Source organism: Conger conger, chromosome 12 (assembly GCF_963514075.1).
Source record: "Conger conger chromosome 12, fConCon1.1, whole genome shotgun sequence".
Lineage (NCBI taxonomy): Eukaryota > Metazoa > Chordata > Actinopteri > Anguilliformes > Congridae > Conger > Conger conger.
This window is the reverse complement of record NC_083771.1, coordinates 29,750,242-29,763,216: the sequence shown is the minus strand read 5'-3', so window position 1 is coordinate 29,763,216 and position 12,975 is coordinate 29,750,242. Positions and strand designations below refer to the sequence as shown.

At 41.9% G+C, this 12,975-nt stretch overlaps 1 protein-coding gene across 1 annotated transcript; it reads left to right on the top strand.

The window, feature by feature from the left end:
- Positions 1-3,799: 3,799 nt before the first annotated feature.
- LOC133141692 (glutamine synthetase-like) lies at positions 3,800-12,330 on the top strand. Its single transcript, XM_061262315.1, has 7 exons — positions 3,800-4,839; positions 5,778-5,948; positions 6,103-6,264; positions 6,796-6,942; positions 7,643-7,770; positions 8,286-8,485; positions 12,036-12,330. The coding sequence occupies exons 1-7, from the start codon at positions 4,536-4,538 to the stop codon at positions 12,328-12,330; spliced, it is 1,407 nt and encodes a 468-aa protein (XP_061118299.1). The 5' UTR covers positions 3,800-4,535.
- The last annotated feature ends 645 nt before the right edge of the window (positions 12,331-12,975 follow it).

Here is a 12,975-nt window from a genome sequence, read left to right as displayed (position 1 = left end):
ACGTCCCATGCCAGTTTTCCTTCATAAATCACAATCAACTCTAAATGTGGCGCACCTTTGCCAGCTTCATGTCCCGCCCACAGTTGCCTATAAATAGGCAGTGAAACACCCCTAATGAATATGCATTTCACGAAGACGACAATGGCAAACGCTGAAAAGAAGGCCAAGAAAAGGGATTTCAGCCATTTGATTGCCTCTGAAAAGCTACAGGTGTGGGAATTATCCTGATTGACTGTAAATGACGAATAATAATAATAATAATAATAATAATAATAATAATACGTTATTTGTCTAGCACCATTGAAAACACAGTTACAAAATTAAGAGATAAAACTAACAAAAATCCTTAACAATAAACACATTATAAAACATAATATATGAATATGATAACAATATATGAAACCATGCACTCGTATCTGCCCGACTGACGCATTGTAAACGGCATCAGTGCAGTGTCATTTGTCCGACTGTTCACCATATTATTTATGAGAATACATTTAATAACATGAAGTATTGTTTAACAATTCGTCTACATATTTGAGGGATTATTTTACAACAACATCTCCGTTTATATTTATCATCCTAAATCATATTTTTGGGCACTCCAGGGAGCATCAATCAAACAGCTGTTTGTTTATTCGTTGTAAGAGAGGCTTTTATCCGTTTCTGCAAATTAACTCTTCATATACGATACGTGAGAGGTAATATTTCATTAAATTACATTACATTACATTGCATGGCATTTAGCAGACGCTCTTATCCAGAGCGACGTACAACAAAGTGCAAATTAAACACAAGAACAAGTGCAAAGAGGACCTGAGAGGACAGTATAGTTCCGAGTCCTAGTGTAAACATGCAGAAAATCAGAACCCTTTAAGAGTACAATCAACAACAATCAATTTCGATTTATTTTACACAGTGGTATCTGTTGTATATCATTTTCGACTTCTCTCGTCGCCAAATGTTGTGTTGCACTTAGGAAGGGAGAAACCCCGTATAGCGAGATTCAACAATACAACACTTTAATAAGTATAACAGGGACGAAGCACGTCCTTACAGCAGCCATACCCAGCCACAACTCCCGGCAAATCTTTATACCTTTTTAAATCCTGTTTCACTTCCCGTTTTCCTGGTCTTACGTCACGAGCATTAAAGCCACAGTTTCTCATTTCCCCAGTTAATGTGCGTACGCATGGGTCAGAGTTTCCGTGGAGGACCGCACATTTTCCGGTCAAGTTCGTTTTTTATAAATGCCAAAGTTTGCTTAGAAAGTGGCGTATGCATTCTTTTGTGCCTACGCAACGTTTATAAATGAGGCCCCTGGTCTTTAGCCACCAACCTTCCAGATCCAAGTTATGTTCCTGAGACACAAGACTCCAGACTATTATGACATTTTTCACAGAAGCGGATCAAGTAGCAGGATTAGCATGATGAAATATGCTACAAAATAATGTTCTGATCAAAATAAATTCTTGCCATACAGGTTTTTGTTTTAATGTACTCATGTTGAGCAAGCTAGCTCGACCATGACATCTTGTTTTGGACTTTTCACTCAAATGAAGCTTTCTCTTCCAATGCTACCAATGCCTGTGTAAATATTATGATAAATAACAACACAAGGGTCAGACACAGAAAGACAATTGGCTCAAAGTAACAGTCAAAAATCACTGTCATGTCACATCCCCCTCATCTCACTTCACTGGTGACCTGCTGCAGCGAGCATCCACTTTCAAACCATGGCGCTCGCTTACAGGGCAGTGAATGCAACAGCTCCAGCACTCTTTCTATCAATCTTCTTATCTTACACCCCAATCAAATCTTTCAGTTCACAGTCTTGAAGCGACCAGCTGTCTCCATGCATGGTCTCGGTCATAACATCTGTCTGAACATCGTAAAATGTTCAGTGTTAAATCAGCTCTTACTGATTTCACATGGGACCAGTTGGACACATGTACTCTTTTAGAGTTGAATTAACACTGGACATTTAACTGTGTCGTGGTTCCACTGGTGGAACAAACTTCCCAAAGTGGTCAAACAACATAACTATTGTCTGTCAAGGACTGAAGACCCACCTATCATATAGCACCTAGTAATTTTGGTTTTTATATTTTATGGTTTTAGGTTATATTGATTATGGATTTATATTTATCTTAATTGGGCTTGTTCTGTTTTTTGGCTGTATGTTATTAGAATTGTTACTTTGATTCCTGGTTAGGATAGTTAACCTGTTAGTGATGTTGTATCTTTACTTGCTAGTCTGGGAATGTTATTAGACAGGTCTGGCACTATTGCTCATTTTAAACATATGTAAATGTACTTCTGTTTCTCCTATACTGTAATTCACTCTAGATAGGAACATGTGCTAACATACTGTATGAGACTAGTGACACTGAATGACATATGTCTGGACACTGAATCCAATTGTTACTGTACCTTACAAGCGTAAGGTAGAGTAACGATAACACAAACATCAAATGATAAAACAAACATCAGCAGTTCCTGAGATACTCAAACCACCCTGTATGCCACCAACAATCATTCCATGGTCAAAGTCACTTTGATTATATATTTTCCCCATTCTGATTGTTGATGTGAAGCTCTTGACCCATATCTACATTGTATGCATTGCACTGCTGCCACACAATTGGCTGATTAGATAATCATATGAATGAGTAGGTGTAATAAAGTAAAATAAAATGCCCGGTGAGTATAAATTATAGTCTGTACTCTAAAAATGTTTTCTTAAATTGCCCGTACTTGGCGCATTGTATTGTGGTATGTCATGTATGCAAATTAAATCCTTTCGAGCGCATCTCACCTGGCTCCGAAATCTTTCAAACTTGGCGTTGCATCAAATAGGACCGCATTATACTTATTTCTCACCTCAAATATTTTCATTAATGTATTTTAGTGGATTGTTTTTGAGGACTAAGAGAAATTTATTAGCGCCATATTTTTATGTTTTTCAAAAACAAATTAACTGCAGTCTACCCGGGTGTCGACTACGTGGTTTTTAGGATTCGTGTTTTTATGTATTGTGTTCTGTTTTTATCGTTTCCGTGTTTTTGTTACCTCTGTGCACACCGTAGTCAAGCAGTTAAGTGGTCTTCCCCAGCTTACCTACAGAAAATCATCAGACCCTACACCCCTGCCAGACCTCTTCGTTCAGCCTCCACAGGCCGCTTGGCACCTCCCCCTCTCCGAACTTCCACCTCACGCTCACGACTACTGTCTGTTCTGGCTCCACGGTGGTGAACGAACTCCCCGTTGAGGTCAGAACTGTAGAATCTCTTCCCACCTTCAAGCGCAAACTGAAGACGCAACTCTTCAAGCTGCACCTCTCCCCGTCCCTCCCCACCTCCCTGTAAACCTTAATTGTTGTCTTTCTGTGATTTACTTTTTTTGTGTATCAGTATTTTTAGTTTGGCTAGGTAAGCAGTGTTTGGCTAGTTAAGGGGTTTGGTCATACTTTTGCGTTTTGTTTGTTTGTTTTTCTGTTAAAAAAAAGAAAGAAAGAAAAGAAATTCAAATTGGCCCTGGTCCTTATCTTTGTTGTACTGGTAGCAGTTGAAATTGTACTTCCCTCTAGGGTCTTTCAGCGCACTTATGGTTGTGGGTATGTACTTTGTTGTACGTCGCTCTGGATAAGAGCCAAATGCCATTAATGAAATGTATTTCACTGTCATTCATTCGTTTAACCTGTTTCACGTTCTGATTGTTTCCCACACCTGATTGCCATTCGTTACCTGTCTTATTTAAAACCCTCATGTCTCGTCACTAGATTGTGTTTCTACATACCTTCCAGCGGTTTCGGATTGGTACCTGTTACGACTGGTTTCGCCCCCAACTTCCGTGTTTGGTTTATTCCGCCGGTCTGATTCTGAACCGTAGCTTTTCGACCCACTTCTGCACCTCGATTTCTGTTTCTGGATTTTGTTTCTTAGCCCGTTTGTTTTCGACCCTTCGCCTGCGACTACGACTACTCTTTGGATTGCTCCTGATACACCGGTTTGCTGGAATTCTGACCTATTGCCTGGACTATCTATTACGAACTGCCTGATGCTTGTCTGTTTGCTGACTTCTGACCCTCGCATGTCTGACCTGCAACTTTATGATAAAGACTCGTATTATAAAGAATCCTCCGTCTTGGTCTCGCATTCGGGTCCCCCGTTCTGCGTGCCTTATCGTGGTAGGCTATGTGCTATATTAAATTGAACATTCGGTTTTAACCCTTATCTTACAATGTCATTGGTTTCCTCCGTGACCTTTATGTTCCCTGATCAAATACCAGATAAGTGATTATAAAGAGGGCATGCATATCGAATAACTGGGAATCCAGAGAAGTGCCTATTGAACTTGTATTTCATGTTAAATCTGGTGACTAATAAAATGCCCATACGTTTTTGAACTTCTGAGCGAAGTCCCCGTTCTCTGTTTACTTTCTCTGTTGGGTAAACAGAATTGACGACCAGGATGTGAATTCCTAATTAATGCGAGAACAAGATACTTTGCTAGCTGAGTGATTAAAAAACAAAATGGCGTCTTTCGGACAGACGATTTTCACTTTGGGGAAAGTGAAGAAACCTTTGAAGCTTATGATGGCAGGCTGGAACCGTTTTTTTCAGGAAAATGGTCTGATGGAAGACGTCAAAAAGAAGTCTGTTTTTCTGACTTTTGTGGGACGGAAACCCCGCGGAGTTCTCATGGACTTGTGTGCACCTGATAAGCCAAGCGGGAAGACGTGTAAAGAAGTAATGGACGCGCTAAGGCGGTTTTATGTTCCCAAAACAAATTTTATTGCCGAACGGTGGAAATGTCATACTCGAAACCAAATGGAAGGTGAGTATCAGTGAATACATGTCCCATTTAAAAAACGAAATGGCAAATTTGGATAGTTATTGGAGGCCTTAAGGGACCGCTTCGTATGTGGCGTTAAGAGACTGACTGTTAAATGCAGCTCACTCAGAGGAATTAACCCTGGTGCTTGCATTTGAAATAGGATTGGCTTTTGAGGTGACCAAGATAAATGCAACATTTTGCACACTTGCAATTGGAGAGGTTGCAGAAAGCTTGCATTATCTCTCCAGTACCATATAGTGAATGGGCAGCACCTATAATGTGTACCCAAGTCAGATTGTAATGTAAGGATCTGCAGAGACTACAAAGTCACCATTAGTCCATGGTTAGAGGTAACCAATATCCAATACCTAGGACACTATCTGTATCTGTTCACGAAGCTATCAGGTGGTCTTAAATTCAAAGCTAGATTTATCGCAAGTTTATCAACAAGTGGAGCCACACGAAAGCTCAAAACCATACCTTACTATAATTGCGCACAAAGGTCTATTTGTCTATCATAGATTGCCTTCTGGAGTAGCCTCTGTACCCACTATTTCAGAAAATAATGGACCAGGTATTGCAAGGGCTAGATGGAGTTCTGTTATTTAGATGACATTCTCATAACTGGCTGCACCACTCAAGAGCACATAGCTAACCTGAAAGCTGTGTTCTTTTATGGATAAAATGTTTGCATTAAAAGGTGGTCTACCTAACAGTGTTCACTGAGTGTATATCACTCAATATGTATATTTTTGGTTTAAACACTCAATCACTGTTGATTTTAGAATCAGAACTTTATACAGTTATCAGTCAGTGAATACTCGGTCCCCCATCAGTCATGCACTGCAGATGCAGTGTAGATGCAGTTTGGTATATGTACCACTTTGTCCCACTGATACAGTTTGGACAGATGCATTCTGACTGGTCTCCTCCCTCAGTCATGTTCTCAGTGTCACCCACCTCTCAGTTGAACAAGGTTCAGCTGCAGCACTACCTCTCCCTGCCCCAGCGTGGCCTGTGTCAGGTGACCTACGTCTGGGTTGATGGCAACAGAGAAGGTCTGCGCTGCAAGACTCGAACACTGGATAGTGAGCCCAGCAGCATTGAGGGTAATGGGTTCTCATGCACACATGGTCAAGTGTATACATGTGTTCGTCGCTCCCTTTAGTAGTATTATTGGGGGTTTTTTTTAGTGTTTTTTTTTAAGGTAATTATTATTATTATTATTATTATTATTATTATTTACTTTGTCCTCTTTGGCAGATATCCCAGAGTGGGATTTTGCTGGCACCGCCACATACCAATCAAAGGACTCTAACAGTGACATGTACCTGATCCCTGTGCGTATGTTCCGGGACCCCTTCACCCGTGACCCCAACAAGCTGGTCCTCTGTGAGGTGCTGAAGTACAACCGCAAGCCCGCAGGTATAGTCCTTCCCACGTCTGCAGTCGCTGTTCATACTGTTTGTGTTTGAGCTCAGTACTGCAGCATCCCCAGCATCATCAGTCGAAGAGAGCTCACACAAACACGCTCTGCCCAGAAACGCCACTTGCTGTCCAGCAGGTAGTGCTGAAGTATATTCCCCCTGCTCTGAGAAATAAAGTGCCCTTTGGCTGTTGGCGGAATCTCTAGCCCTCATCGCTCCTTTCCACCCTCCAACACATTTAGAATGAAGTGACACTCGTAGGTGACACATTTTTGGAAACTTCCCCCCAAGCAAGTCTGGGCCAGATCTATGCTAAATCTGTCCCAAAGTAAGAGAACCGGTGGAGTCACTTGCTGCCTGGGCTGGATCTGCTCTTTATTGGTGTTGTAACCAGGAGGGAGCCCCCCCCCCTCCCCTTTCATTGGGTGACAATCGTACCTTTTGAGAGACCCAGAACCCAGGGATCCAAAGGTGCAGGTACAGTTGGGGAAACCCTTATCCCTCTTTATGCCTGTGTTGTGTTGACCAGAGCAAAACACACGATTCACCTGCAATAAAGCGATGGAGGCAGCACAGCATTTTCAGCCTTGGTTTGGGATGGAACAAGAGTACATCCTGCAAGGCATGGACGGACGCCCCTTCACCTGGCCCCTGGGGGGGTTCCCAAGACCCCAGGGTGAGTAGCCCTGAAATATCACAGTTCATTTAATGTTGTTATTTTATGAATTATTTTTATGTGAAGCTTTATATGTTTAACAGCTTAAAGGACCTTAGGAACATAAAATAGTGTCACATACCAAGTAGACTAGTTTGACACAAGGCGTTTTATTCACCAATAGGAAAAGCGAGCTTGTTCATTAAACAAACAAAGAAATAAATACAAATCCTTCCCTTTCACCCTCATTGGATCTGGTAAAAATAGCAAACAAAAAAGACAAAGACAACAAATCAAAAGCCCCCAACAGCTTTTGAGCCAGGTTTCTTGCACTTTTGCCTGTCTTGGGGGTGTGCCCCAGTATGGAGAGAAGAAGAGACAAGTGGAAGAATGGTGGCATTTTTCGAGCATTGGGTGTTGCGGATTCTCAGTCTCAGAGACCTACTGTGAAAGGAAGCTAACTATTAAGCCCTGGGCTGATCAGATAACGCAAACCAATTGTGCCGACCTGCTTGACCAGTAGATGTGGCCCCAGACTGCAGCAAATCCTGTGTATGACTGCTGTAGACTCTGATGTTGCTTTTTACACTGCTACCATAAAATCAGGGTCAGTTTGGGCTCAATTCCTTTTTTGTTTCAGTGAGTTCATAAAATGAATTGAATTTTGATACATTAATTAAGCAGCATTATAGTTGTATGACTCACTGGTTGGCTCTCGTAGGCCCATACTTCTGCGGAGTGGGCGCGGACTGGGCGTTTGGCCGAGACATCGCGATGAGTCACTACAAAGCCTGCATGTACGCTGGAGTGAAGATCTACGGTACCAACGGTGAATGCATGCCCTCCCAGGTATATAGTGCGGACAACTCGATGGATTCTAACCCTCTTTCCAACCCTGGCATCAGACTGTTTGCCCCTCACGTTAACCACTAGTAGCTCACAAATAGTTTTGTTTCCAGAGGTTTTCCCAAAATTTGGCACTGCTGGCAAATAAAACGGTTAAGCTATAAAATTGTAAAATGGTGAACTGTCACTAATCCTTAAATTGTGTGATTACATTGCGCAATTTGCCATATCACAATTCATTTTAATCACTCTACAAACAAACCACAACTCTATGTACAGTACAAGTACGCCTTAGTGACATATTGACACACATTCAGTGCAGCTTAGTTACAGTCATCAGTCTCACAGTCAAGTGCCACTGGTATGTGGCATTATTGGTAGCAAATCTGTTACAATCTGGCAGATGACATACCTGCCATCTCAATATCTTGTATTGATAGCAGTCTCTATACCTTCCACTCACTTTCTTTTGCTCCCTCCTTTATTTCTCGTCTTCTTCCAATCCTTGTCCCTGGCAGTGGGAGTTCCAGGTGGGCACGTGTGAAGGTATAGAGATGCCGGACCACTTGTGGATGGCTCGCTTCCTGCTGCACCGTGTGTGTGAAGATTTTGGGGTGATCGCAAACCTGGACCCCAAACCCATGCAGGGAGACTGGAGTGGGTCTGGTTGCCATACCAACTTCAGTACAGAGGCCATGAGAGAAGAGGGAGGGATGAAGTAAGTGTACAACTCTGCTAAGTGTGGAGAAATGTACACACACACAAACTATACCACACAGAGAAATACAGACATGCACAGAACTCTGTTATGCATGGAGAATATGCATTGCACTACACACACATACACATGGTGACTTACTTCTTGCACACAGTTTTATGTGTGAGTGTTTGTGTATATACACTACCGGTCAAAAGTTTTAGAACACCCCAATTTTTAATTGAAATTCAAGCCGTTCAAGTCCAATGAATAGCTTGAAATGGTACAAAGGTAAGTAGTGAACTGCTAGAGGTTTAAAAAAAAAAAGGTAAGGTTACCCAAAACTGAAAAATAATATACATTTCAGAATTATACAAAAAGGCCTTTTTCAGGGAACAAGAAATGGGTTAACAACTTAAAGCTGTTCTACAGCAATGGAGGTTGATCAAGCCTTGAAAGTTGGTGCTGCCAATTCCTACAGGTGTTCCAACTTTTCTTGATTACTTACAACCCCCTCTGTCTGCATAAGTAGTGTTGGAACACACTATGGTACCATACCCTTGTGAGCATCATTTGAACAGTTGTCGTGAGCCACGGACCCCTTGCCGAGCTCAGACCTCACGTTCCCACGAGCAGTACCTCACAATGAGGTGTCTCGGGGACGAACTCAAGTACTCCGAACGTCCTGGAGCCCTGGTAAGTTCTACTGAACTTCCAGCCCAGTCTCGAAGTGAAGGGTGTGATGCAAATCTGGTAATCGATGTCCTGTATTCAATGTATTCCTCTAAAGACTCTTTATCACATATGATTATAGTAAGATATACTTTATTATAATCAATCAAAAGAATAGAGTTGTACAGATTACAGTGTACATATCATCTTTTGCAGTTTGCTAATCACATGCAAGTTACATATACCCCTCTTAGCTCTTTCTAAATTACCTTTCCACCACGATGTTTAAAAATCAAGGTACACCCTTCCTATATCCATCCTCTTTGGCCTTAGCCTTATCCTATAGCTCCCCCTTCTTGACGTTTAAAAAGAAACTATTCCTAGAATATTATATTTATCTAAATATGATAATTTCTCTACATTTTTCTACTTTATATAGTACTCTAATGAGAAATAAAAGATATATAAAAGTAAACTTTTATAATATGTTACTTTTCCTACTTCTACAAGTAATATAGATTATAATTACCACTCCAGCTTGGTTATAATTGTTCTGCGTGGCTCTTTCTTCAGATGAGTCCGCACCGCGTACGTCACTCCTCTCTCCATATCCATATCCTGGAGTGGCGTGCAGAGGGAGCGCGCCACTCCAGCTTGACTACAGCTGTCTTGTGTTGCTCTCTCTTCACCAGCTCGTAGATATCTTCTGAAGCCAAATTCTGGGATCCTGCTCTAAGGTCTAAAAACTTATCCCTTATATATCTTTTTTGCATACAAAAGTGTACCTTTTTTGATAAGAAATGCCCCCATTATGTCAAGCGGGAAGACATTTATCTTTTATATAACCTGTTTTTTAATGACCATATTAATTATTTCTGTTTTTCCAATTGTCATTCTCTCATACCTCCAAAGAACTGTCCCCAATATTTTATTTCATGGGCCCCTCTGGTTTGGGAATTTCCCCCATCTTAATATATGAGTGGAAAAACACTAGCCCTTATGTTGTTTTTAATGAACCTATTCATCACTGGTGTCTGTGTCAGTTTCATAATCTCTCCTTGACTTCCTCCAAACTGATCTCATGCAAGCCAGACGTTAAAGCCTGCCACCATCCCAACACACTCTTCAGGTGCCCCTCTCCGCAGCGCCTTAAGGGATCTACAAAGGACATCCAGCTAATAGCTGAGTGTAAATCATCCGCCATTAATTATAAATTTTCTTTCGGTATTGACATCCCTTCCGTTTTCCTTATTTTTGTTTTTCTTTAGCCAGGCATTGTGCCCCTCCCCTGTAGGGTTGGGGTATTCTCAGTCAGAACTTTAACCTTGCTCCTTAAAACCCTAAATCTAAGTCCCCCGACTTCAGACTCCTCTACTGACAAGTATGGCTGCTCATTCTCTGAACCACATATTTTTCTTCTTACGGGCTTTCTTACTACCACCTCGATGGCGTGTGCGAGGGGTTAACAATGCATTCCTTTCTAACCCATCCCCCGTCAATCTCTCATCAGGGGGGCCTAGGGCCGGGTCCTCGACACAGTATTGTACTGCAGAAAGTAGTGTGTTACTATAAAAATGGCGAGAAAAAGGCAATTAACAATGGAAGAGAGACAGACCATCATGACACTTAAAAATGTAGGGCTTTCCTACAGAGAAATTGCGAAGAAAGTCAAGGTGTCAGTGAGTATAGTTTCCTTCACCATCAAAAGGCACTCTCTGACAGGAAGAGGTCTGGCAGACCCAAAGCCACAACAGAATCATAAGACAAGTTTCTGAGAGTCAACAGCTTGCGTGATAGGCGGCTCACAGGACAACAGCTTAATAGTGGCCGTAGTAAGCAAGCCTCAGTTTCAACTGTGTAGAGAAGACTTCGACTTGCAGGTTTGAACGGTCGAGTTGCAGCAAGAAAGCCATTGCTAAGATGTCAGAATAAGAAGAGGCTTGCCTGGGCCATGAAACACCGCCAATGGACTACTGAAGACTGGAAGAAGGTGTTATGGACTGATGAATCAAAGTTTGAAATCTTCGGTTCATCACGCAGGATTTTTGTACGCCGTCGATTAGGCGAAAGGATGGTTCCTCAGTGTGTGACATCAACTGCCAAACATGGAGGAGGAAGCGTGATGGTCTGGGGCTGTTTTTCTGGATCCAGGGTCGGTGACTTGTACAGAGTGAGAGGCACCATGAACCAAAATGGCTACCACAGCATTCTGCAGCGCCATGCAGTACCCTCTGGTATGCGCCTAGTTGGTCGGGTTCATCCTACAGCAAGATAATGACCCAAAACATACGTCCAAGCTATGCCAGAACTACCTCAGGAAAAAAGAACAAGATGGTAAGCTTGAAAACATGGAGTGGCCAGCACAGTCTCCAGACTTAAACCCCATCGAGCTGGTTTGGGATGAACTGGACAGAAGAGTGAAAGCAAAGCAACCTTACAAGTGCCACACATTTATGGGAACTTCTGCAATAGAGTTGGGAAGAACTTTCTGCAGAATATTTGATTTCCATTGTAGAAAGAATGCCACGAGTGTGTTCATCTGTTATATCTGCCAAAGGTGGCTACTTTGAGTCAAAAGTTTAGAATACATTTTGGTTTATAAATTGATTCCATGATTTATTTTTTAACCTCAATTGTTTATTTGTTCTATGCTTTCATTTCAGAGTACAATGAGACATTTAAACTGCATAATTTTCAATAAAAAACTGGAAAAATTGGGGTGTTCTAAAACTTTTGACCGGTAGTGCATGTACATACACCACACATGCATGCACTCATGTACAGACACCACATTAAATAACTCTTTATAGTGACAGTGCATTTTTACTTGACATATGTTGACTTAAGCTTAATAATAAATTAATTGCTTGATTTGGCCCTCTGCTCCTCCTTCCATCAGACACATAGAAGACGCCATTGAGAAGCTGGAAAAGCGCCATGCCCACCACATCCGCTGCTATGACATGCACGGTGGTGAGGACAACAAGCGCAGGTTGACGGGCGCCCACGAGACTGCCAGTATCGACCAATTCTCCGCGGGCACCGCAAATAGAGTTGCCAGCATCCGTATCCCACGTTGCATGGACAAGGACGGCCGGAGTTATTTTGAGGACCGCCGCCCTGCTGCCAACTGCGACCCCTACGTAGTGACAGAGGCCATCATCCGTACCTGTCTGCTGGGTGAGATTGACTGAGGCTCTGTGGGAGTGGGGGGGGGGGGAAGGAGACAGGATAGCCATACTATATTTCTCTAGGTGAACAGTTACTGACAACATCACTGTAAAAGTACAAATTGCCTTTTAAAAGTAAAAGGCTATAGTATACAGACATGCAAAAATTTGGGCACCCCTAGTCAAAAGGTTGTTTCCTCTTTTAATATCTTGGTGAATAGAAGCAAACTTGACCTCTAAATGGTACAAAGTTAAACATCACACATTTTCATAGCCCAATCCATTTCTTGCTCATAATATGGTTGGTTAGCTAAAGTGAAAACTATATAAAATATAAATAGTGTTGTGTAGCACACTGAAGTCAACATTTCATAAAGTCACCTGTTCGGCGAACATTTACTTACCAAAACACTACGAAAACACTACGAATAGACAGCAGGCTCTGTCACGTTTGTCACTGTCAGCTTACCAAAACAGTGCGTGAGAATACTGAACTGTATAATAAAACGTGTTGTATTTATAGACTGGGAAGTCAGTGTTGTGGTTTGAGGGTGTTTTGTTGCTGCAATTCCCCTTGACCGTTAAATTACCTATTGTACCTTTAATATTTGGTGGAATCCATTCTTCCTTCCATTCACACAATACTTCCTGTGCCCCCATCTGCCACAC